The sequence below is a fragment of the Pagrus pagrus genome (assembly GCF_965226575.1).
Source record: "Pagrus pagrus genome assembly, chromosome: 3".
In the NCBI taxonomy this organism is placed as follows: domain Eukaryota; kingdom Metazoa; phylum Chordata; class Actinopteri; order Spariformes; family Sparidae; genus Pagrus; species Pagrus pagrus.
Genome location: NC_140187.1, coordinates 28,427,361 through 28,454,637, shown reverse-complemented (window position 1 = coordinate 28,454,637; position 27,277 = coordinate 28,427,361). Strand labels below are relative to the sequence as shown.

Sequence of the window (27,277 nt, the reverse complement as noted above, 5' to 3'; positions counted from 1 at the left end):
AGCGGGGGCCAGCTTTCTTTCTTTCCGCTGGATAGCTGTGTTTACTTATCTGTTGTTTAATTAAAGGGCCTCTTTTCTTTAGGCTCCCATTGTTTCAATAGCACGGCCGGAGTCCCAGCAGGGGTCAAAGGGTTAACAGCCGTCAACTGTGTCTTTTTTTTTTTTTTTAAAGGGGCCCTCACACAAAGGCACGGTTTCACCTGCAGCCCAGCCTGAGGCTCCCTATTGTGTGGCCCCATTTGAATTGATTATGTTTAGAGGGCTGCTTGTGATTGGTGGAGAAGGGCGTGGTTGATTGGATAGTTTTGTATCTTGTCAGCCGGGGAGCAACCTTGCGCGTGCAATCTGTCTGTATCCCGAGGAAGGTTGGAGACTCCACAGCACAGCAGCGCTCGTTCTCAGCCTCCCAGCCTGTGTGCCTCTACCTCTCCCTATCGCTCGCTCTCTCTCCCTCACTCTCTCTCTCTCCTTCCCTCTCCGCTCTGCTCTCCGCTCTGCTTCACTCCACACCGCGTGGCCCAGCACTCTGTTTACCCTGCCAGCTAAATGGAGTTTGTCAGGTTTGTCAATATGATTGATTTCTGTGATTTTGCCAGCTTTCTTGTGTAAAAAACTTGACAATTTAATTTGACCAGGGAAAAGGAGAAACGGAGGCTTATTGTCTGTGTATCGTTGATGTTCTGTCATTGTAATTGGTTAATTTTGTCATGCAGTTTGTATGAGGGAAGCCAGTTATGTGGGATTTACTCCGCCGTTGGGACGCTGACAGTTTACAGTCTTGTTCTGACAGGAGAGACACAGTGAGCAGGTGTCATGTGCATTAGATTTACTGTATCAGAATGTTTGTACTTTATGGATTTGTAGCTTCTGTTTATTTGTGTTCTGTGCTGTTGATGGTTTTCAGCTTTTTCAATTTTAGTTCAAGCAACAGTTTCTTTCGCTCTGCCTGTTTGTCAGTTAGTGTGTTGTGTACGAAACCATTTACAACAAGTTTCTGTCTGACAGTACATACTGTTTGTTTAGTTTTGTTTACCTAACTGATAGTGGGCTAACCAGTTAAGCAGGATCCTGTGCTGTACTATATGCTGTCCGAATTATGGAAAGTTCTTGGATAAACAGGAGACAGGTTTGCCTTCTCTTTTACATTGTTGTTTCTCACAGGAAATTATTGTATTTTTGCTTTATTGTTTAGAATATTTCCAGGGTGAGGCACTTAAAATAATCTTTTTTTATTTTTTGTTTCACATTGTGTTTTCCTGCTTGTGTATTTTGTGAGGATTTGTTCCTGAGTTAATGAGTGCTGGTCAGACCTTGCCTGCTCTCAGGCTATGGCCTGGACTAATCCTCACTCTCCTCATGGTGTCACAGTGAATTAAGACAGGCTGGCACAGCTCTATATTTGACACCGTCACCACAAAACCACGTTAGAGACACGCTGTCACTCCAAATGTCATCGCTCGTATCTTCCTGAAAAGTTGGAGTGTGTGAATGTTTGTACATGCATGTGTGTGTGTGGTGTGTGTGTGTGTGTGTGTGTGTGTAGTTGCAACAAAGGGATTGCAGAGTTCATTTAGGAGGGAAAGTTGTGGTCATTTCTTCCATTTTTTCTGCTGTCAACTTTGAGTCCTGTTTGAAAGCTTTGAGGTTTTACACAGAAGACAGCTATTGACTTTCTGTTGTTTAATCATCAAGTATTTTATTACAATCATTTTCAGTAATGCAACTACATGTGAGTCACTTTTTCAGTGTTTTTTTCTTCTTCTTTTTGTCTGTTTGCACTCACCACTCAACTGAAACTTTTTCTGAGTGCAATGTTTCAGCACCCTTGCATCAGAGCTAAGAAAGTGTGTGCCTGATTGAAAGGAGAGATGGAGGAGAATATCAGATGGTTGAAGGAGGAGGTGAGCGAAGCCTAAACAGGGCAGCGTGCACCGTAATGCCGTGCAGCTGTGCCGAGACTCGCAGTTTGGGAGAGCTGGAGTGCGAGCTGATTGGGTTGACAGTTTGTAATCAAAGTTGATTTATTGTTCATTAGTAGTGCATTAGCCCTTTCAGGCAGGGGCGTTATTTGTGCAGTGGCCTGTCAAGGCGAGGGGCTGCCAGCACCTGTCATTTCTAAACCATGACATAGGCAACCAGATATTAGCCGTGTACCCGGAGAGGGGGGCACAGGGGGTCGCCGCCAGAGCCTCGCAGCTCGCTTGCTGGGATATCCTTTACAGGGACGGTGTCTGCTTTGTACTGGAGCAGCAAGGCAAGACAGAGAGGAGAGACGGGGGAATAGTTTAGCAGTGATATAGTGAGCCACCAGCTGCTCGCTGCTGTTATTCCGACTAAAACATGTTTTTACTTGAAAAAGGCTTTCCTTCATTTTTTTTTTTTTTTTTTTTTTTTTTTTTGTGTTGAGGGTCATTACTGCCCCGAGTGTGTGCGTCTCTGTTTCAGATTGGGAGATTAACTCTACACTTGAGATGCCATGTGTTTCAAAGGGTTGAGATGGGAGGATAATGATGAGATTACATGGTGTGGAGTGTTTTATGGCAGCAGGTCTTTTTCACCACTCGTCCCTGTCACGACCTATATATTTTTAAAACAATAAGGGATGTGATGGTATCGACATGTTGCACCTGGAAAATAAGGGTGGATTTTTGGGGTCGTGTGTGGACACAAACAAGTTTGACACATCCTGATTTTTAACCTTCCTGACTGCTGACACTGAATATCTTTTCCTCCATCATTTCATTAATTAGCTGTATACTTTATAATGAGTCACATAACACAACATTAAGAGTGTCATGAAGCAACACAATTTGTGGCCCTCTTGTCTGCCGTCATGGAAACAAGGATTAGCTTTAGCGTTGCTGGTGTGCAGAGAATAGAAACAATCTGCGCGAGGATGTGTCAGCCATTGTCTTTTGACTACAGTTTCATTTGAAAGGGATTTTAGAGGCTGTGATCTTAATTAAATCTCAACCGACTCAAATAATGCATCTGAAGACGACGTGCATTGTTGCGTAACCGTGTAGAGCTCGTGGAGCAGAGATCACGGGCGCGCGGTTCACCCCCAAACAGTGCTCGTAAGACGTTTCCAGGAAAGGTGAAATCAGTGAGCGGCGGTGTGTAGGATACTAGTTGTCACCTTGAGTTTGTGAGCCAGGTTTCAGGACTGAAATGCCTCGTGGCTGTGAAATACGCACTTGGAGGTGTGGCTTTAAAAGGTCAAAAAGAGTGACAGGACAGTGAGTCACACGTCAAAATGTAACAAAGCACTTTGTGGGAAACTGATTTGTTATTTTATTTTTAAATGTTTGCGTTTTGAAATGCTCACTTCTGAAAAAAACAAAAATAATTAACTGATTCAGTCATATTTTAATATTACCAAAATGAATAATGATGTCAGATAATAGTGATGGAGAAATCAACTGGTTTTTGATTTTTTTTTTTTATATCAGGAATACAATTTCTGAAACAAATATTACTTTTGGAATGCTCTACTCAGAGATGACGGTGATGCAAAGGATGCTGTGTCTGTGTGTGTGTGTGTGTGTGTGTGTGTGTGTGTGTGCGTGTGTCTGTGTGTGTCTGCATGTGTGTGTGTTGGTGTGGGTGCCCTGTGTGCTCTCCCCTCAGCAGTGGTCACCTGCCTCCAGTGTGGGAAACAGTGTCCAGCTTGCAGCTCAGCTGTTATTGTTGGGGTGAGAGCTCGCTCACTTCTGCGCGCAGTTTGTTTGTTTAAACCCGACACTGGGACCAGCTCCGGCCCCAACCTGTTTGTTTGTAGTCGAAAAGTTAATTAAAATGCAATCTTAACTTTTGTTTTTACAGTTGCTGCAAATAATTTGAGCCCCACCACCCCCCCACCCCTTACACACCCCCTACACCCAATTTAGACAGTGTTGTGTATGGTGAAGGGAGACAAAATGTGGCTGTGATTATCCTGTTTATCTGAGCTGTAAACATTTTTAAAGCAGCTTGATTGTGGATGACGAGGAAGGAATTAAGGAGGTCTTAACACATGGAGGGATGGTCTGTTCTGTCCTGATTTTTTTTTTTACATTTTTTTAGGTTTATTGTAGAATCTAAGGTCCCCAATGTGATGTTTTATACACACATTATGTTTTGTAATTTTTTGATAGCAATAAATTGTTATTATTATTATTATTATCATTATTATTATTAGGGGAAAATGTGAATATAGTGCGTCTATTTTTAAGAGGGGAATTAAAGCTCTCCACCTCAGAGATTTCAATCAACCTGAATGGGTAATATGGAATTAGTCTTTCCAGTCTTGTCGACGACTAATTATGTTCACACATCACTTAAGTACAATAGCTCCCGTGAAATCCTCATTTCGGCGACATTTTCATGCAGGAGATCACAGTGAGGATGGGAAGTCGTTTCCTTGCGCCACTGCAGGCCAAGGTAAAACAACAGCATCAAACGGACTAGACCCACTGATTTCTCCAGGGCTTGTTATTTCTTTTTTTTTTCACTTCTCCATTCCATTTGATGCCCCCACAAAACAAGATGACCCCAGGGAGCACAAATGAAAATTTGATAATTCTCTTCTTTCTGTCTTTTTTTTTTTTTTCTCCTTGCTTTTTTCTTTGAGCCGAGCTGCACCTTTGCGGCCAGTGAAACGTCTGTGCCGGTCTCACCTCCTTGTCCCTGGTTTCTGTTCGTCTTAATTGCCTCAGTGCCGGGGAAAGGGGCTATCTCGCAGCCTCTTTCACCCCTTCTCCTTTTCACCGGGCTTTGACCTCTGACTTGTGATAGGAGGGGGTGCTCGGGGAGCGTCTTCATTAACTCTGAATCAGTTACTCTCCAACGTTTTCACGTGTGCCGTTTGTGTTCCCTCATTAGATTATCATATTTTGCACCTTTTTTCCGGAGTAGTGATGCACAGAGAGAAGCTTACTGCAGGTGTCCTGTCATGACAAATGTTTTAGACACTGTGCGTGTGTTTTGATATATGGTCAGAGGTGCAGAGAATTATGATATGAATGAATGGTCCCTATCTTTAACAGAAGGAATATTTTGACAATTGTTTTTAATAATTTTTTTTAATTTTATTTTTAAATGTTTTGTTTTTTACTCCATATACATTTCTACACTGAGTATACAGTGCAAACAAACTAACCCCATATGGAAAACATGTTTTTGCTCGTCATATACAGTGTGTTATGTGCCTGTATGTGCTTGTGACAGTTAACATGCCACAGTTTACATTTCTGTGTGTGTGTGTGTGTGAGTGTGTGTGTGTGTGTGTGTGTGTGTGTGTGTGTGTGTGTTTGAGTGTGTGTGTTTGGCCAGCAGGCCCGTGCTGGTACAGTATATTGCCTCCAGTCACTCTGCAGCTGTGTGAGAATGTTCCAGGTTTGAATGTTTATGTATGGGAGGCACCTGGAGAGCGCCACACCTTCGTGAAATTCATAAACGTCAGCTATTTCTGGCATCCTCAGAATGTCCTCTTTTTCACACCCTCATATTGGGAGAGTAGATTAGAGCTGGGCTCAGTGGATCCCTCCAGTTATTAGCCCAGTACGACGCTCCTTTTAGACTATCTTTAGATGGCGATATATTTTTGTGGATCATCTGGAGTCATGATGTTATCCAGGAGATAAGGGAGTGCACCATATGGGAGTGCTCTAAATGGCGACTGGCGTCCTGTGTTTGCGTTAAATGGGCATGATACAGCGGCCAGGGCAATATTTTTCAGTTAAAGTGCTCCCTCCCGCCCTTCCTCTCAATAGGATCCAGTCTTAGGCAGATTTTCACTCCTTCAGCACAGGATTAAATGGTAGTAGTTACATTGATCAATAGGTTAAGAAGCATACAATCCCTCTTGCTGCTAATGACCTCAGTAGTAATGGGTAATAAAATGGGGGTCTGTAATAGCCTCTTGCTGGGGCTGTGCACAGAGGAAGCTGCTGTAGCTGTAGTTACTGTGAGCCAGACGCTCCTGACAAGGCGAAGTGTGAAAGCATGATGAGATATACACCCAAGGTGTAAAGAATTAAGACAGTTAAATTGAAGGAAATCTCAGCCTAATTTGTAATGAAATTGGCAGCTATTGAGAGCTGCTTAAGTGTGTAAAATCTCTGTGGTAACTTGGAGCTCGCTCTCCCTTTTCTCACATCACACTCTATATAACGTGGCATGACAAAATGATTATACATTTGAAAATAAGACTAAATTTACAGCTTTAACACGGTTGTAAAAAATAGAGCATGACAAGTATGGAGTAGATTTTTAATGCATGCAGTTAAAGTAAAGCTTCAAAAAAAACGGGAGGGCATTATTATTTATCCGTGCGCGGGGGGTAAATGTCACGTTCGGACGGGAACTATATATCACATCACGCATGGCGCTTGCATGTCAGCAAGACAGGGCTGCTTGGTTGACCTTCAAAATAGTTCATCAAAATTAGCGATGCCCAGAAAAAAGGACTTCAGTGGATAATGACTGTGAAATTAGGAAATGGGAGGCCGGGGCTATGCAAATGACAGGACAAGTCATGTGCAAAAGTCAAGATGAACTGCATATTAAGACATAATACAGGGGGGAATTAATATTGCATTTTCCTCCTCGCGCTCCCTGCGCCTGGTGCTGGAGATGAGAAATGTGAAGTGTGTGTTAGTCCTGGGTGGGGCTGAACCTCCTTCAGTCTCTTGGGGGGCTGGAGGAGCACAGCACAGTGTAGTCTGGCACTGCTCAATAAAGTTAACGGAGAGCATCAAAGCTGCTCTGTCCTATTTGACACCGCTGCCCTTTCCTCTTGCATTTGCAGTACAAGCTGTTCATTATGGCAGCGCTTTGTTTTTGTTTTATGCTACAGTGGGGACAATGAATAAGGTGATATGCATGCAGGGTGTGTGTCAAGAAAAAGCCTCTTAGTTACCGGACGAGGTTTTAAACAGCAAAATAACATTCAGAAATGCATGAAAAATTCAAAGGGTGTCATTAGCTGTGAGGCGGCCGCACAATTTGGGTAACCTTGGTGGAGACAGACTGTCACCTGGTATGTCCGCTCTATCAGCTGCTGACATCACATTTGAACACACACTTATGCACATACATCCTAATATATACATACACGAAAGAACAAATTGCCAAAACGTGTTAACAGCTGCAAAGACGCAGCACTATCAAATGCATCTTAGTCGCCGTTTGTCATCCGAATGTCAAGAAAAGGAGCTTTTAATGGTACTGCACATCAGAGCAGTGAGTGGCAGCATCCAGACACACTCCGAGTCCCCTACGCCGCCGGAGCAATTAAGGCACCCTGACAACTGTGGGGGCTCCTTCAGTGTCACAACAAATCACTTGTTTTGAGGAGTCATGCACTCACACCTTTCTACTGGGAGTTAGTTAGAGGCCTCCGTGTTCTTCACCGTGGCTCCTCCTCCAGGCACTACATATCTTCAACAATAATAGATCGCTGTTGACAGCGTCTCTAATGAAATCTTCTCACATGACATGTAGTGCGTGCGCGATGATGAGCCAACCACAGCGTTTTTTTTCGAGGCAATCTTTAACGTCCTCAGGTACGGCACGTTTGATATGTTGTGTAAACGGCGGGCTTGGAGGAGCAGATCGCATCCGATTGGTGTTGAGGGCTCTGTGTGTGAGAGGGGAAGGTCGGAGGGTGGAGGCTGGGATGGATATGTGGACGTTTACTCCACAGGCAAGATCCACGCCTGGCTGTCTTGTGTCCTTTAGTCCGCCTCTGTGTGGAGTGGTGTCAGAATGGTTAGAGGGGTTGTAATGTGTGTGTTTGTGTGATTGTTGGAGGGCATGTGCTGCTTGTAACACATCAAGATGACATTCGAGATGTATTCCTGGAATCCAGTCAAAAGCAAGAGATCATCTTATATACATTATTATAATATATTTTTTCTATTTGTATTTGTGGAGCTGTAATTTTCCCTGGAAAGTCATCAGGCTTTAGTTTTTTGCATATTCAACCAGAGTTTTTGCCTGTTGCATGCTGGGATAAGCTTTGGCACAGTCTCTTTTTTCTGTCCTGATTACATTCTGTACTGTGTTAGTTGATTTTTCTGACATCCCTCTGCTTGTTCTGTGTGTCTGTGCAGGTTCCAGTTTCAGTGGCTATGATGACACCTCAAGTGATAACTCCACAGCAGATGCAGCAGATCCTTCAGCAGCAAGTCCTGAGCCCTCAGCAGCTCCAGGTTCTTCTCCAGCAGCAACAGGCCCTCATGTTACAGCAGGTAACGGACAGTCGTGTCAAAAATCATTTTTGTCAGACGTGTTTTTAAATGACAAATGTCACAGTTCGGAGTAAAAAATCTTCTCATGTACAGACAGCGTTTCACAAAGATAAATTCACTTTGAGCCGCTGCTCTTTTCTCTTTCTCCGAGCCTCAAAGACAACATTCCTCAAAGTATTGAAAATTTTCACTAAAACCCACTGCTGAGCCTTTATGACTGACAGTCACCTTCCTGTCTTTTTTGCAGCAGCAACTCCAAGAATTCTACAAGAAGCAGCAGGAACAGCTCCACCTCCAGCTTTTACAGCAGCAGCAGCAGCAGCAGCAGCATGCAGGCAGCAAGCAGAGTAAAGAGGTAGGCTGACATCACTCCAACCGCCTGCCATTACCAAAGCCGTCGGCCAGACAGAGCATGGAAGGCATGTGTGCTCCCTCCCTCAACCCCATCTGCTTCCAGACTGTGGTTAAAGCAGAGGAGGGGGGGGGGATCAAGTGCACTCATGCTTCTGATTAGCATGTCAGACTTGCTGGATAAATGGTAACAACTGACTGATACTGTGCTAAGAATACAGCATCTCTTTTTCTGGAAGCACATTAAATGTATAATATTTTAGAGCGCCTGGATGCATTGTTCTGGATGTTTCTTTTATTTCCCAAGTAAACAAGTGTCCTGTGCAACAAAGAGATGACCGCTCCTGTGAGCCTTGTGTAGGACATAATGAAAGGCAGAAGGGAGAAAGGCAGGAACACGGAGCACATAAATCTGAGAGGCTTTTCTCGGTAATTAACATGGAAATGGCAGAGGAAGAGAAGGCATGTAATTGTGAGATATCAGTGCAGAGAGCGCTCCCAGCTTTGTTGCCTGCGTTGAGTTTTTTTTTTTTTTTTTTTTTTTTTCCTCCTCTCCTCCATCTTTCGCTCTCCTTCTTTCCCTCCAGTACGGCAGGGCACGCTCATAGGCAGCAGCTTAATGCGTGTTAATGACTGGAGGATACAGGCACCGCTGTGGACAAAGCAAATTATTATTGTGCGGTCAGAAGAAGTTCAAAGACAATCTGGGAAATTTTTTTCTCGCTCTTGTCCCCGTTGAGTTCCATGTTTGGAGAGTAGAGGAAGCATAGAAAATTAAGCCCAATGTTAAAAGCAGAGACACACACACACACACACACACACACACATACACACATCCACCACGCATGCTCACGCACTCACACACGTCCGCGCGCTGTCGAAGCTCCCAACTTCAAAGTCGTAGCTCCCTAATTAATGAACTGCGGGCTTCAGTTTGGACAAGTTGTGGCGTGATGCTCCCATAAATCAACATGACAGCAGAGCTCCTCGGCCTCAGATAGGGCCTGTCACCAAGTCGCATCTGATGTAAACACAAGAGGAGCAAGAAAAGAGGAGGGGGGAGGTGAGGAGGAGGAGGAGGGGGAGGAGGGAGGGGGGGGCAAGGAGGTGCAATTGATCAGTTGAATGGAGCATGAGAATAAAAGAAAAAACAACTTTTGAAGCATATTATGTATGATCACAGGAAATGGATGCAGCCTCGAGAGGCTCTCCCCCTCTGCCGATGTTTTCTCTCTCTTTCTCCCTCTCTCTCTTTCTCTCTCTCTCTCTCGCTCTCCCTCTCCCCCCTCTCTCTCTTTTTTTTTCCAGTCGCATTTCTCGCAGCCATCAAAAGACAGAATAAGAATTACGCAGTGACTCCCCTGTGGCTGCCAGACAATAACCCCCTGTTGTTGCTTTGTGCCTCTTTTATTTTAAAGACATCAAAATTTAGTTTTTCAAAGATCTTTAACTTTATATTTGAAGCTTGACAATAAAGGCCTGCCAGTGCCACTCTTTATCATTTGTCAGCGACTGTATTTTTCTCTCCCTCGTGCCACTTCTTGTTAACCTCTTATTTGGTCTATTGGGCCTCGGCTTTTTAATGTGTCTGCATGCTGCGAGCGCACAGGAGCTCCTGTCAGCTGATGGGACCAGAAGAAGAGAAAAAACTGAAGGGGAGAGTGTTAAATTCATTTGCAATACTCGATTTTTCTTTCTTCCTCTTTCCCTTTTTTTCCTCTGAAAAGCCACCCTCTATTTATTTAGCGTTTTGATGAAAGACATTGTTCCCAGTGAACTCCCACCCCCGGAGCACTATTATCTTTGTCTCGGGCTGTCAGGGAGGAGCTGGAGAACAGAAAGCCACTCAAGACATGAGCAACTTTTTCGCGCACTGATGGAAAAAGAAGCAACCACCTTTCATAAATAGAACGGATCAGAGGGGATCACAGGCCACCTGCATCCTGAATTTCACTGAAACCTCCGCAAAGTCTCTCTCTCGGCTCATTCTGGGTTAGATCACACATGAGCCTGTGAATGAATGTGGTTACTCCTCAATTATGACCCTCCGCTATCCACTGTCAACGCGCCGTCTTCCCCTGATTGATCCAATGAGACGACCCGGCTCGCTGTAATAGACCAGCGCTGCCCAGAGCTTTATTTTTAGTGAGCCAGTGCGGGAGCAGCAGGCGGAGGGCGTGTGGGGAGGGGGGGAGAGAGGAAGGGAAAGGAAGGCCGCTAGACCCTTTTGACAAGCCGAACGGGGGTGGGCGGAGGGGACGCGTTTTATCTGGCTGTTTCAGAGCCGCCAGCGAGTGACCTGACAGCCACGTTGCACCGAGACCTTTTTTGTATGCACTCAATTGTGAGAAGTAAACAAAAGTGGTGTATCCTGTGTTTGGTAACAGGGTGCGGTGCACAGCTTGGCAGCCCCTGTACTGCTTTTAGTGCCCCCTCCTCTCCTCCTCCCAGCCGCCTGACAACTGGCCTTGTGTACTCATAAACAGGCCTTGTATGCTGATGAGTCTCAGGCATATTTTATGTTCTTCTCTTGATAGATCTTGTTGTTTAACTCGTAATAATAGACATTTTTGCAAGTTGTTGAGAGCCGGAGTCGACAAAAGTGTTAAAAGTCATCCCCCTGCTCTGTGCCCCTGTTATCTAAATAACATCTCTCATTTGTTTTGACTCGTAGGAGATTGGGGATATTAGATAATTTCCTTCTATTTATTATTCTGACTTTTTTCTGCTTTCCACTTTCTTCTCCACTCTCATATCACTTTTTCATCCTATCACAGTTCACACGTTTCACTCAGCAGAGCCAAAATCCCCCCCCCCAACCCCTAAATCAGTAAAGACACACCAGCTTTTCATTAAAAAACTTCTCGATGAAACAGCCGCCACTCAGTTAGATCAACAAAACAGCGCACATCTCTGAGTGAGTCCACAGTGTGCGATGGAACAAAGCTCCCTGCGCCAGTCGGGGGGGAAGAGTGTATCCCTGAGCTCAGCGCCATGCCTGGGAGAGTTGTGAGAGTTGCTCGGGTGGTTATTAAGCACTTTGATTTAGTCACACGTTGTTTGCTGAATTATGAATGGCTGTAATTAAATTCCTGTGGCTCTTATTATGAATGATTAACTATGTTGTTTCATTGTTTGTCATTTGCCGCCCGACTCCTCGTTAATTAAGAGAGAGAGAGAGATGTATACGCTACCTGTCTTAAGTGGGCCCAGACAAACCCACAGTAAAGGTGAAATTTATGAAAATTACAGTGTGCTTTTGTGTGTTAGCACATGCAAAATCCATTAACTTTGTTTTTTTATGAATGAACTTGTTGTTCTAAAGTGAAGAGCTATGAACTCGGTGGCCTCCGACTTCAAATGTTTTTCTTCAAAGGCAGTCCAGTAATGTACAAACCTGATATTCAGCTTTACATGTTTGCACTGGCTGTTGTGCTTTTATATATGTGTATGTTTGCTGATGGTGTGCCTCTTTGTCTTTCCGTGTGTGTTTTTTTGTGTTTGTACCATCAGCAGCAGGTGTCAGCACAGCAGTTGGCCTTCCAGCAGCAGCTCCTGCAGGTCCAGCAGGTCCAGCAGCAGCATCTGCTCAACCTTCAGAGGCAGGGCCTGCTCACAATCCAGCCGGGACAGACCGGCCTGCCACTGCACTCCCTCACTCAGGGTCAGTACATGACATCACAGCGCTGCACTGAACTTTGTCAAATCTGCTGTCCATCAGTCCCCAGAAGCATTTGTGGTAACCAAACACTGCTAGAAAACTATCTCTGGAGATGATCCAACACCTCCTTGTACCTGAAATAGATGTGGAAGTGCTCACAATGTGTTTGCTGATGTAATATCGAGGACTTAGTCTGCTGTTGAGTTCATACTAGAGTCTAATGGTGATCAGGGTTATACTAATACATCTGCTTATTGATATATTGGTTGACCCTGGCCTTGTATTTTAAAACGTTAGTCAGTTGAATTCCTCCACCTGTTATTTTGTCCCCTGAACATGTGCACAGCCTGTCAGTGTCTTTTTATAATTATACTGGAAATTGTTAAAATATCTTATCAGAGAAAGAATTTGATTGTAGTGTAGGAGGATTTTAATCAACTGTCTGTAAAAAGTACAGTGTCACCTGCTAACATATGATCAGAACATAAAATCGTTTTTATGTGAGCGAGCTTTCATTTGAAGAGTCACATGATCATCATGAAGATGGATGTTGTTTCACGGGCCTTTAATCTCCAACAGTTGCGGGAGGGAAAAAAAGATTTTTCTCGAACAAAGATGTTCCTGCTTATTAAAGGCGGGGGAAGAAAATGATTCTTAGATGCCACAGGATTGTCTCTTGAAAGATTACAGCATGTTTCGATGCAGAAAAGTCAATAATTGGACATTTAAAACCCAATTCAAACAATATTGTACAAGTGGGCTGTGCGTTGCTTACGGCTGAACCAACTGGATGGTGAGACAATGCGGACGTAAACATCTGTGTCTTGTTTCGGTTAATTTCATTTTCAATTTCATTAGGTTACCTCTTGAGTTTTGGTGAGGATGGCTGAGCGCGAGCAAAGATAATGGAAGTAAATGTATCTGTTTATTTTAATCAGTTAAATGATCAAATCTAATTGTATCCATCTGAATCGGATGGGATCAAATCATGAGGTGTTTCCCGTCCATACTTTATATACTGATCTCAGGACAAACTATAAGCAGCAACACTGTAAAATATTCTTATTTCCATGAGTCTTCATAGACCTAAACCCTGAATGAGAGTACTCATTCAGGGTACAATTTGGAAGTTTTTCAGATTTTACCAGCAATCTATTTAAACATCACAGCTTGTCTAGATGTTTATCTCTGTATATTCAGAATGGTTTGATTTGCTACTGGTACTTTTGTGCTCTACAATACCTGTACAAATAGACTTAGTCAAAGTGAACAAAGTGCCACTTAAGTATGTGACCACAAACTGTGCGTGGTTTCACTGATTCAGGACACACCTTCTGTAAACCCTCAACCTTTACTGCACCAATACAGTTTGATAGACTTTGTTTATTATCACCCTGGACTCGAGAAGTAAAGTATCCCTCCGCTCAGAGTTTAATATCGATGCTCTGTCCTTGAACTCTCTGTACTGCGCCTGTGATTGGCATCCTGGTGGCAGTCTCCTTCAGCCTGGAGAAAGACTGGATCTATTGTTCGTAAACTGCCAGTGAACTTGTCATTGTGAAACTGCCTGTTACTTGATAGGCAGTCAATACTTGTTGTTTGGCCAGGAAGTTTATTTCTTTATTTATTCTTAAATATTTTTGTAAAGGAGTGGTCACCCTGTGACAAAGACGCACTCACACAAGGGTTTTTAGAACATGACACAGACTATTCATTCCCGGCAAAGACAAACAGTTTTGAAATAACAAGATAAGGGCGATAAAAACGGGAGGGTTCGGGGGGGTGCTTAGGTAATAGGCAAACACAAACACGGTTTGTACAGTGGTGTTATTGTTTGGACTGGGTATGGAATCACTCATCCACTCGCAGACGATTGCCATGGGCACAGGCGTGGAGCGCCTCCGTTGTGAGTGTGCTCTGTTGAATTGCTGTGTGTCAGATGTCTGGCAAACACACACACACCCCTTGAGTAAAGCATTATATGGGTGATATGACTAGGTGCTGTACTGCTGATGGATTTCACAACAGTCTCAGAACATCCTGTTTATACTGAGCCGTCATCAAATACCTCCAAGGCATCTCATCTTATTAAGAAAGTCCAGTACACTTTACTGAAAGTTAGAGTTGGTGGTTAAAACATTTAGATTGTTACTATGAGGATCCATGCATCACGTCATGTGCTTTATTTCTTCCTAAGTTGTTTCAACAAATGACAAATACAGTAGCGCTACAACGATTGACAGATTTATTGTCAGCTATTTAATTACTGCCAACAATTTTAACTATCGATTAATCCGTCCCAATAACATACATTTCTTAAGGGGATAAAAGTCATCATCATCAAATGTCCATCTTCTGGTTTCTTTACTCCTCTATGACAGTAAACTGAATAACTTTGGGTTGTGGACAAAACAACACATTTGAGGATGTCATCTTGGGCTTCGGGAAACACTGACCGACATTTTTCCATTTTCTGACATTTTATAGAACAACTGATCGATTAATCAAGAAAATAATCAACAGAACAATTGTTAATGAAAATAAAGATTAGTTTCTGCATCACCATACCCAATAAGGTACCACAGATGCAATTAAATTACAGAGGAAATATTTTTAGTTGAGAAAATGACTCAAAGAATCGTGAGATAAAATCTTACTTTTAATACTGAGTGAGAAAATTATTAATTTTTAATGAAATTTCTACCCTCAACAATGTATCGTTGCACTCAAAACTGAGGGGATCGTTTCTTGAAAGTGTTGTGTGTGCATAAACATCAATATGAGGAAGTGAGTCTCCTCGTGTACAATCAGTGTTTTGTTTCAGTTTGTCACAACCAGTCCAACCTGGTTCTTTTCTGCCCTAATGTTAACTGTGTGCCTCCGACAGCTGTTACAACACTTAGGCCAGTGCTTCAGGCCCCCGGTTTGTCTTCCTATTCTACACATTTTCTGCTTGACTGTTTGAAGTTATTGATGACCTTTCTGTTTTCCACATCACTAAACTCTTTCATGCATCAGCGGGCCAGGCCTATGGTGCTCAGATCTAATCTGCAATATTCAGCTAGCAGTTAGCACACTGCGTCGGAAGTGATGAGTTGATCTGCTCTGTTTGAGTCGCGCTGATTACGGATTCAAACTTGGGGGCAGTAAATCGACATGACTTTTTAACTGATGCCTTTTATTTCTTTCATTTCAAAATGTAGATATCAATGTAATTATAAAAAAAAGGTGCTGTTATCACATGCAATTCACTGCATCCTTTTTGCATGTGCTGAGGAACAAAAGGTCTTCAAATAATGGGTCACTGTAACAGAGTAATTAAGGAATAGTAGGTGTGCAATCTGTGCTGTGTGATGGAGTTTACAGCTCAGTCTCCCGCTAAGTTAAATTGTTGTCTGAGACAGATTCATCACCATCATTTTTCTGCCAAAACGATGGACTGAAGGAATGCATTTGAATTAGTTTTTCAAAAATATGATAGCGCTAATTAAGTCTAAACTTGTAGATAGGCGTTTTGAGTGAAAAACAATTGCCGGCATTATCTGGAGCATAATTTGTTTCTCTTGTCGTAAATTCTTTTGACATTAATGTTCAAAGTGTTGGAAGCGGCCAGACGCTATCTGTTATAAATTACAACAATGTGTTTGGGGAGGATATAACTCTCATAAATATAAATTTGATCCACCACCCCTCCCCCCCCTCCTCACAAAAAGCCTGTCCTCTTGACCTGATAAGTGAGTCAGTGGTTCCTCAGGCTCAAGTTGCTCAGGTGTGTGTGTATGCATGTTTATGCACATGTGTGGCTGTGTGTGTGTGTGTGTCACAGCGGTGGGCAGTGTTTGTGCACATCCTGCCTAAAACGGCCGAGGTTGCTCTGCAAGAGAGTGAGTTCTTGTAGCTGCACGACATCATTTAAGCTGTCTGGGAGAGGCCAGTGGGACAGTGACAAGACAAATTTGTCGGTAATATGAAAGCAAAGAATGTGGCGAGCCATGAAGTGCTCACAGAGCAGCAGCACATCAGGGACAGCGGCGGGTAATGCGGCTGACCTGTCAGTGATTGATACATCCAGCAGTGGGCTACTGGTAATAGTTCCTGCAGCATTAGGACAGGACATATTTCAGGCCTAAGGGGTGCATATCAGCAGGCCAGTGATTACGGCAACATAAACAGGGGTGCAGTAAAGGTCCCAGCCTGACGGAACAATAAACTAATAGCGATGTCACTGTCCCCCCATGGCACCGGCACTGTGTGTGAGAAGTAACAGCTCGGTTTAAAGAGCCCGGAGCACCGGGGGCCATTTTTTATTTGGGGGATGATGGCCTGCAACTGATGTCATTATGAACCTTAAATCAACTTTCTGCTTGCTTGAACATGGTCACCTGGGTACAGGGGGACAAGGACAGGAAAAGGTTGAAGAGCTCGGCCTGTCTCGGTGCCAGAGCTACCTGCAGAGGTAAAATTGAGTTGGGAGGCCGGTGATCAATCAAGTGTCCCAACAACATACATTTTTTAGAGTGCTTGTCCGTATTTCCCAGTCGTAATGAGTGAAATAGTTGTGTTGAAAAATGGAAAGAGGAAAGATAAACCAATCCGCCATTTAAAGGATGGACAAACCGGGGGACCCGAGGAAGAGGATTTACAGATCAATGTCATTATGTGTCCCACAGTAATCAGATGGAGAGAAACTCAATGCATTTTGTCCAAACACAAGCCTGTGAGACATTTGTGTAATGATATTTTATTGTCATTTATGTGGAATCATGAGCCATAGCTGTTGTGGAGTCTGAAGAGGTTAGGGTTAGATAGGTGTACCGAGAGGGAAGAGGCGAACAGAGAGCAATAAAACTAGGGACCAGATCCAGAAAGAGACAGCCTGGTCCCACTCCGTTAGCTCCCTCATCAGACCGCTCTATCCGCTGCGGTTTCATCTGAGTAAACAGTGGTGTCGGGGTCACCAGGACTGCTGGGTAATTGAGCCAGTGTGGGCCGCCCTGTCAAGCACATCGGCTAAAAATACATCGCCCACTGTCACCGGGCACCAAGTGGGGGGAAAATGATTGTTCCCGCTGTCGGAGCGCAGGACACTCGCATCACCAGTGACCTTCCGCTTCCAAACCAGAAAAAAAGGAAACAAGAAAGACTTTGGGCTCCAAAGTCTCCCATCAAAACAACAATGGATCCTTTGATAATGCAACTGGAAATCAGCAAGCGGTGGATTAGCATGCTGTAACACAGAGCCCAATATTAAGCATGTTTAGCCTGTCATGGACGTGCACTTCGATTAGGGCACATCAAGGCACTGAGGAGAATAAGGGAGAATACAGGCAGGCAGAATGGAGCGAGGCTGTTGAAATATTCGAATGAGGAAAGACGCTCCTTGGAACGTGGAAAGGTTATTGATTTGTCCTGTAATCATTTCCTGCTCTTTGATATGCAAACGATCTAGTGTGAATTTACAGCAATCCTATCAGACTCATTTCACAGTTCTTAGCCCCTGCGTCTCTCTGGAGTCCTCCGCCTCATTAGGCCAATGTTCTCCATTACCAGCATAATTAAAATCTTTAGTAGCTTATCAAATTAAAAATATTTTTGCTGATCGTATTGAGATCTTCACCTCACAGTTATTTTCCACAACAGGAATAAATTAAGACTAAGCATTTTGCACACAATGTGGTACAATCTGCTGCTTGAAAGGAGCACTTCTGGTATCTATAGAGCTGCTGATGAGAAACGGCGAGGGGGGGGGGATCCGGAGAATATAAACCCAAGTAGATAAGCATGTGCAAATCATCTTTCATTTGCCAGTGCTCATTTTGAGAATGGATTTAATTAATTGTAATGTTAAACGAGTGGTCTTGCCCATTTGCTCTGTGGTTAAATTCACCACATATCCGAGGGCTCCTTTCACCATACTTAAAACATGTGGCTTATTTAAGCACGGATTTGAATACCCAATACAAATCCGCACATATTAGCTCTTTCAGCATGCTATTAAGAAAAGGGTTACCCGGATGTGTTCAAAGAAAATACAAACAGATTCTGCATCCGCGAGGCTTAATCTCATTTAACACATCAGCTTTATTCTCGTTCGCGTCTAATGAAAGCGGACCTCTCCGACACAGAAAACACAAACACCATAGATGGACACGTATATATTGTGCCCCAACAAAGGCTCTCTTCTCTCAGACATGGAAAGTGGGGTGCACAAACACAGCATTATCCTTTTTGCGTCCCGACTCTGGCCCGTGTGTGTCGGGATCGCTGTCACTCACAGGCAGAAAAGAGCACACACACGCAGTCCGTAGACGTGTTTCCAGCACACTGAAAAATGTCTTCTGTCTTCAAGGGATTTTTTTTTTTTTTTCAAAGGGCTGTGTGAGCTGCAGTGTGCTTGACTTGTTAAATGAGGTTTAAGTCTTCTGTGTCAATTGGAGGCGGTGCAGAGCTTTAAGTATTTTGCACATTAATGCGCTTTTGAGAATATTACCCCAGGGTCCTGTTTCTCAAGGAGGCAGGGGTGGGATGTTTTCTAGTGTTGCTATTGTAAACTTTTTGTTGTGTATGTTCCCGCACATCTCTGTTGTTTGAGAGAAAAATGATGGTGATTATTCAGATTTCATGCCTTGTCTGGATGTTAATTATTTACTCTGGGCATGAAATTTGCGTGAATGCCAGGGATTTGTGTATACAAACACGCTTCAGATCACAGGGAAAATGGGAGGGAGAGAAGGAGGTGGCAGGGAGAGAGGGAGAGAGAGGGAGGGAGGGAGGCGAGAGCTCTCAGTGCATTACCCTGTAGTGGAATATTTTCTAATTAATACTCGGCTTTGTTTACAGACGCTTTGATTTAATTAAGTGATGAAGAGGAGAGTTGGATTAGCTGTTAATTGATTTAATTATCCAATTTGTTTGTCTCAGGCATGATTCCAGCCGAGCTGCAGCAACTGTGGAAGGAGGTGACAAACGCTCACGTGAAGGAGGAGCACAACAACAGCAGCAGCAACAACAACGGCCACCGGGGCCTCGACCTGTCGTCCCCGGCACCGCCAAAGAACCCACTCCTCAACCAGCATGCCTCCACCAACGGCCAGTACATGAGTCACAAGAGAGAAGCGTGAGTCTTTAACATATTCCCTGTTTTCTTTTATTTGCATGTGTCTTCCTTACATTTTACAGCTGGTAATTAAAGTGATCTTCACTGTCATCCCCGCACAAAGCAAACACCAGGCCCGTGCTCCATATTATAATGATTTAAAATAACAATTTCTCACAGGGCCTCAGTTGATGGACACATCCCCATAGGGTTTGCATTGAGATTACTATTAATTTCTAGTTTGTAAGTATTATTTCCATTAAGGTCACTCTTTTGTGTGCCTTTGTGCAGCAGGGGATTTCATAGAAACACCTGGGAGGAATAGAGGGATTTGGAGAAATGTGCACAATACTATTAATGAGGGGGTTCAGGATATTGACCCCCCTCCTGCTATTGTTTTAGTTGCAGCTGTGACTTGAGTTCCTTGAAAACATCACCGGACACCAGAGTCTTTTCAGAAATGAAAAACACTTCCTTGTGTACTTGGAACATGTAGAATCAACACGATCGTCACCTGTCAGCACAGGAACAAAAAAAAAAGAGAGCGCATAACAAGAACAACAAGCTATTATGCATCAGAACAAACACCCTGGGTGTATCATATTTTCAAAACCAGAATGCATCAGCCCTCTCTGAACGTCTGCGTCTTTAAGGAAGGAATTAATTTGGCATCTTACACATTTGCTTGTTTTCTTGCACCAAAGCCTGATCTTTGAACTGCTAGTGAGGAGCCTCCAGGCACCATGAGCTCACTGCATAACATCTGACTTGTGTTTCAGTGATCAAAACCTACTCGTCATTATGAAAGCAATGCAGATGAAAACATGTTTAGCAGAGTAAACCAGCAGGCCTTTGGAGGTGAAGAGGGGCTGCTAGTTGGAGGGAGGGGGGCTGCAGAGAGGATCTGAGTGACTTCGAGAGGCATGATACTATGATTCATTGATGCAGAGATACAAACGGGAAGCGCTTATTACCAAAGAAGCAGCGGTTTTAAACAGATTCATATTACCTGCACAGACTTATCCTCTTTACTGTGTTTCAAAGTTATCTTCCAGCACAGACACTGGAGAAAAATAAAATAAGAAACAGGCGATCGCTGCGCCCACAGTTTGACAGTTTCCACAGGCTTCCAGTCCTTCATCCAGTGTCTGGCTGAATGTCTGGTTTCTGTGCAGCTGAAGACAAATCGCAGGGGAGGATATTGACTCGCTCACTCCATCACACATTGTCGCGAGCGAGCAAACAAGGTGAGCATCGATGGCAGGAAAAGGCAAGAACCAGCCTGAGCTGAGGGCTCCATGAAACATCGGAGAAGACATAACACGAGAGCTGGCAGCCCCCTCTGCCTCGCACTGACTGTCAGAGATTAAAGAAGATGTCAACAGCAGTTTAACACAAGCTTAAGTGAAGAAGGCAGTCTCAGTCTGAATATTCTCGCTGTATCTTAGATCTGTCAGAAATCCAAGCAGGTGATTCTCATCCAGCCCATCTGCCCGAGGATTACCTACGCACAGTTTCCAATGAACGATACAAAGTGAACACAAAACATCCCTTATTAAATGCTGAATGATGCTAATTTAGATCCACACAAGCAATAATCCTTTCTTGTGTTAATTTTGGAACACTTGAATCGCGCAAATATCGAGAGCATTGTTCCTCTCTTTTGATGATGCAGACTCAATTCTAATCAGACTCCATGGGAAGAAAAATGAAATATTATTAAGTATGATTATTCTAAGCAAGGCTCTGAGAAAACGTCTGTGTTATAATCCAGGGATTTGAATAATCAGGTTGAAGATAATGGGCTAGGCCGGCCCGGGCGTAAATAGAGAGCATCCACTCATCCTCCCAGCGCTGAACTTAATGAACTTTTAATTGATGCGGTTTTGCAAGTCCTTTTGTCATGCAACAGAAACAAGCCTCTCTGCTGATGGGCCTGTTTTCCCGACTGGCTTCAGATTGGTTTACAGCAGGCCCTAAGTACCATGTAGTTAGTTTCATGTGTCATATAAAATCTGCCCAGGCACAACGACGCCTGCAACTAAAACCTTAAGTGCATCCACAGGAATCACTCACCGGCTTTGCACTTCCGTCTTAAGGAAGGAGGAGAAATTCAATCACTGCCGGCTTGACACACCGAAGACGGGGCACGTGTTCCTGCTCTTACTTGTCTCAAAGAACACTCTGGCACAAGGCAGGCTGGGATTTCTGAATAACATGCCCAATATGACCAGGGCCTGAGTCACTCAATCTGTCAGCACGTGTTGTTTCCCAGCCCCACAAACTGTGATGCATAGATAGAGATATACCCCTGTGAGCCAGGTCATCTTTATTCAATGATTTGCTTATTTAAATGAAAAGTGCCTGATCTGTATCTGACACAAATTCCCAATACAGTGCTGCATCAGCTTTGTAAAGGGGGAGCATCCTCACAAAGCGCTTGGCCCACTTTACTTCCCAACAACCATCAGTAACCACAGCTCGGGGACTGTAACGCAGCAATCTGTAAAGGAGATAAATTATCGGATTTGGCACAGCACTCCCATCTCTCTCGCCTTTCATTTGTCTTACACCAGAAAAAAAAAATATGACAATTAAATCATTTAGGGTAAAGCATGCAGCGGCGCAGAGAAGACCGAAGGAAAGGATCCAGTATCGGGCGGAGAGAGTTAAAAAGAGGAGGGTATGGATGGAGGATTGAGGGGGAGGACACATGGGAATAGGCTAACATTAGCACCAGTGGTGAGGGAGAGTGTTGTGACTGGCTTCACACACTGCGGCCAGACTCTGACCTAGCATGACGGACATCAATCTTTCCACTGCTGCTGATAGATTGAGTCCATCAGCGTCGGATGCCATAGATCATGACTTGTTTATGACCCGAGCATCTCATCAAAAGAAGTGAGCTAGAAAACAACTGGCAAGCAGCTGTCGGAGTCGTATATGTGCGCAGCTCCTCCTGTCCGTCCACATGTAAACACGGTGCAACACCTGGAAGGTGCGCACACTCTCTGTCCGGGTCTGTAGGCGCTTTAATGTTCCTTCTCCTCCAAAGGGAGCTGATGACACGCTTTTTCTCATCGCTGTTACAAGATCATTAGAGTGTTCTTCCCGCGGGCTGCCTGACAATAATAACACCCTGACAGACCTGTCATGGGTGAAAGTCAAATTTAACGCAACACAGGGAACTGCAAAGCGGTTTTCTTTTCCCCCCCCCCTTCCTTCAACATGTTCTCAAATGGGAGAAAACCCCATGAATCCTACACTCTTCTCCTATTACACTAATGTAGCTCATTTGGTGTAAATTCTGTCATTTACTACTGTTTAGCCATCCAGCGTTTAAAAGGGCTCTTCTGCCGCCAGCCTCTCACAGCACTCTGTGCTCACTGATTCCCAGCGCACTCCACATTTCAATATCTTATTAATACAGAATTAACCAACAAGCCTGCTCGCAGAAGAATTAAAAAAGGATCTCTTTAAATTAAAAACCAGCGTTACCTTCGCCAGTCCACACACACATTTCCTTGTTAAAAACTCATTATAATAGGTCTTCCTCCATCTATTTATTAGCTGTATCAAAACAGAGGTCTTAATGTGAATGCATAATTCATAATTGAATAAAAAAAATTCAGACTTTTGAAAGAGGGAGGGAAAAAAAGCTGCTAACCACATTCATGAATGCTTGACTGCTTCCTAATTGCAATGCAATTATCACATGTTATGAACAATGTGAACTCTTAAGCAAGTAATTATAACACAAGGAAACCTGTGACGACCTTTAAAATTTCCTACTTGAGGTACAGCTTTACTAACATCGATACAAATGAGATTTTAATCTGAACATCGGCTTGTTTAATCCTGCAAAATTGGCACGCCATGGTTAGATTACTTTCTTTTTTATTCGTTCGAATTTACAAATTTCTTTTCAATCGCAGCAGATTGACGATTGGCTCAGCAATGCAAGGCGTTATTTTCAGTATTTATTTTTCCTCTCTGTCCTTAAAGACGTCCCCTGAAGTAGCAGCATTAGGCATTATCTCTTATTTAATATATGTATATGAATGAGATTGGAGTGCTTGGAGTTATTCCCACATGGCAACACAACAGTTTACAGTGGTGTAATGAATCTCCCTATCTGACTGTTGTCTTGGAGAGCGGTGCTCAGACTGGAGAGGCAGCAGCGTTGTGCTCACAAGCCACCAGAAGCACAGGTGGTAGCGATATAGGCCAGTCCCCCAGGCTCTTGTTGCTGAAAGTTGTGTGTCTTGTATAGTGCCTGTGTCCATATGGCTGCCTGTCTCGCTCTCCTAGCAGACGCTGCCTCCACACAGGCCGCTCTCTCTCTCTCAGCGCTCATTGTGGTTAGCTGTGCTTCCACGCCTCTCGCCATATGGAAGATGTTGTAAAGTTTGTTTTTCAGGGATGTTCCCGCTATTTAGACTGATTGTACAGAGCCATACGCTCCCAGAAGATGCGTGCTTGTCAGCCCCCCAGCGACATGGATTGGTCAGTATATAAATTGGTGCCAGGCGGGGATGTTTACAGTTTGTGCACGCCGTGAAAGTGCCTGATGCTTTTTGGGGGTTTCACGTTGTGGTGCGCGCTCCTCCAGGTGGGCCCTGGGATGTGATGCAGCGATTGAGGGAGCCCCCTAGCAGCTCTGATCAAAGTGAACTGCAGCATGGCTCAGTGATACTAAATAATTACATATTGATTTGGTTGTGCTTTCACACCGTGAGTCCCCTCTTTTAAGAGTAGAGCAAGCAGAGATCACGCAGGTACACTGATTCCACACAGACTGAGGATGACATTCTCATGTGGAAAACATCATACAGTGCACACAGGGAGGCGTTCACCAGCTTAAAACCATCTCCTGTGACCCCTTGTCATGTTACTGTATATGACCTCGGTCCTGTAACTGTGTTTGTGTTGCGGAAAACCTGAAAATCATTCTTTTATTAAAAAGGGCCACAACTAATGATGACTGTCACGATTAGCTGAATAATCGTTTGATGAAGAAAGTGTCGAAAAAATGTGAAAAATGTGATGATGAGAGATGAGAAAAATGGAGACGAGATATATCTCATCTGTGATGTCATTGGTTGATTACAAGGGATCAGATGATGGTGATTGGTGAGGTGATGGAGGGTTTAATATGACAGAAAGGTGAAAGTGAACAGATGAGTGTCTTCATAATCGATTAATCTGTGGATTATTTTCAGTTTTTTAATGGTTTTGTCTAAGAAATGTGGAAGATCGTCTTCAGACTGCTTCATTTGTCCAACTAACAGTCCAAAACCCAAAGACCCTTCATTTACTGTCATAAATGGCAAAAAAAAAAGCAGCAAATCATTAAATTTAAGAAGGTGGAAGCAGTAAATGGTTCAAAATGACTAAAAGGATTATCAAAACAGTTGCTGATTAGTATTATTTCCAATTGACTAATCACGCAGCTCTATCATTAATAACCATGTCTCTTTCTGTCTCTTTTAGATCCACGTTAGACGAGCCTTCCCACCACAGTCACCCTCTATACGGTCACGGCGTTTGCAAGTGGCCTGGATGTGAAGCGGTGTTCGATGATTTCCATTCATTCCTCAAGTAAGTAAAAGTCCCAGTCGGTGCAGAGGCGTGTTCCTATCGCAGTTTGTTTGTCCTCTCGTTGGGTCGATTACACGTTTGGTGACCCCCAGCGACTCAGAGGCACTACAGGTGCAGCTGGTTGTTATTCCTGAGTGTGGGTGCCTGGGCTGGCACTCGCTTGACAAGGGTACTGTGGCGGGGTCTCCTTCTGAGAATGGCATGGGCCTCTAATTCCTGTGATAAGTGCAGTTCCCATGGTGACAGGGGCCGTTTTTCCCAAACAAACAACGGTAGGATGTTTATCTGTGGCAGCCCGCACTTAGGGGCGCTCTGCATGTTTGCCCTTGTCACTGGACAGGGGGATTGGTGTGTGTGTCTTGTCTTTTTCTCAGCGGTTTGTTTGCCTTTCCTTCTCCTTTCTCCTTCTTTATTTTGCTTGTTTTCTGGTTTACAGAAGGCCCACACCTTAGCACTATTAAAATGAATCATGCGTTCAGTGCTATGCCAGTATCACCTGCTGTGCGGCATCTATCTAGTGTGAACTGTGTAACAGGTTTGACCCCGTCCAGCCTGACACAGGCCTTTGTTGTGCGCCGTGTTTCTCTGCCTGAGTCAGGCCCCTGGTTTACTAATCAGCCCTGTGTGCAGTGCGCTCTGGGTAATCCAACACATAACAGCGCCATGGTTACGGAGAGGATGAAAACATCTGCATTGTGGCAGCAGATCAATGGCTCACTGTCACCCTGGATTAGTCGCACTTTAAACAAGATATGACACAATTCCATTATCCTAAAACAAGCACTCAGCGAACACACGGTTTCCTTGCAGGAGCGGGAGAGAAAGGTGCTGCGGAGGGACGCCTCACAGGCAGCTCCAAGTTTTCACTGTCTTTGTCAACATTTTGAATCCTTTACCGAAATCCACTCGGAGCAGTTTGCTTTAGAACAGCTCAACAGTACAGTTCCTGTTAGAGAAGAAAAAGAAAAAAAAAAAAACGAAAGTTATGTGTTCTTATTTTCATTCAATAAACATCCTGTGACACGTAGTTATTAAACCACGTCTTGCACACACACACGTTCACACATTAGACACACATATTTCAGCTTTGGGAGTGCCCCTTAAATCCATCACTATTTATTGTATTCTGACATTGCCTCACCCTTTGTTTATAGAAGAGAGGGGGAATTAAACTCAGTGTGCCCGGTGGAGCTCTGCCTTCAAAAGTCACTAAGTGCACTCTGCTCTGTTTTTACAAGTGTTTTTATCATGGCAACATCTTGTTTACTTTAGTTGCCTGCTCAAACTGCTTGGAACATGTTAAGAAAACATTTGGGGAGAGTCTCCACAAAGCCGCCTTTGTTTAACAGCAGGCAAGAGTGCGAGCAGCTCACCAAGGTGTTAACTCTCAAACCCCTAAGCACTTCCACATGAATCCCAGCAACTGATACCGTGGGCCTCCGAAAACAATCACAAATAAAAATAGAGAATACGTTTGAATGCTCTCATGAAAGTCTCTAAAAGGTCGGGAGAAATGTTGAAAATATAAGTGAAGAGAGGTGTGTGTGTGTTAGTGTCTGTGTGTGAGTGTGTGTGTGTAGTCAGCAGAACACAGTGTACTGTATACCAGAGAGAAAAGAAAGGTGAGGAGGACGCTAACGTCAACCAGATTTCAGCTCCGCATGCCAACAGTAACAACTAACACGGGACTGAAATGTTGTTTTAAACTGTGTGTGTATTTATTCTATCTTTTAAAGAAAACATTACATACCTACACGCACTATCTTGATAAATACGAAGCAGCAAATGCCTGTTCCTGTTTTCGGGGTTCAGCGCACAGATGGGTGGGGCCGGGTTCACATAGGAGCCCGGTGTTTTTACGGGGGTCAGGACCCGTCTCTTCAGTGTCCAGTCAGAGGTCAGAGCCAGTGAAACACTGCAGTGCCCTCTAGTGCCACACTGTCTGTCTGCTGGAACCACTGACACTCCTCTCACACCTCAACGCCACAAAGTAATTGTTTTGTGCAGCTTTGTGCCGCTGCAGCCCGCATGAAAAAACACAAAAAAAGGCCAAGCGTGAAATAATGTTAGTTAAAATAAATACTTTGTAGTAGGGCTGTACGGTGGGGTAAAATCATATTGTTATTATTTTGACTGTTATTATGAGGTGGGAATAATCATTTTTTCATTTGAAAGAAAATCAGCGAAAGAAAATCGTGATGATTACGATGAAACAAACCTGTTTTCTCACATGGAGAACAGGATTTGCATCTCTGCGGCGCTAAACTTCATTTAAATTTAGTTTTGTCACATTTATCAAAAAAACTGCAGTTTCTGCGATTTGGATATCACACT

At 43.8% G+C, this 27,277-nt stretch overlaps 1 protein-coding gene across 9 annotated transcripts in view; it reads left to right on the top strand.

Annotated features, from left to right (window-relative positions):
- foxp1b (forkhead box P1b) overlaps nt 1-27,277 on the top strand; it is a 167,108-nt gene that overhangs the window by 120,493 nt on the left and 19,338 nt on the right. For 6 of the 9 annotated variants that reach the window (XM_084349393.1, XM_084349395.1, XM_084349396.1 and 3 more), the window contains 5 exons: nt 8,097-8,234; nt 8,482-8,589; nt 12,099-12,249; nt 19,168-19,363; nt 24,836-24,943. In XM_084349393.1, coding sequence (XP_084205519.1) covers nt 8,097-8,234; nt 8,482-8,589; nt 12,099-12,249; nt 19,168-19,363; nt 24,836-24,943 — 701 coding nt within the window. Of the gene's footprint in view, nt 1-478; nt 561-8,096; nt 8,235-8,481; nt 8,590-12,098; nt 12,250-19,167; nt 19,364-24,835; nt 24,944-27,277 lie in introns of those variants that run through there. The other 3 variants (XM_084349399.1, XM_084349397.1, XM_084349398.1) reach the window with 3 other exon arrangements.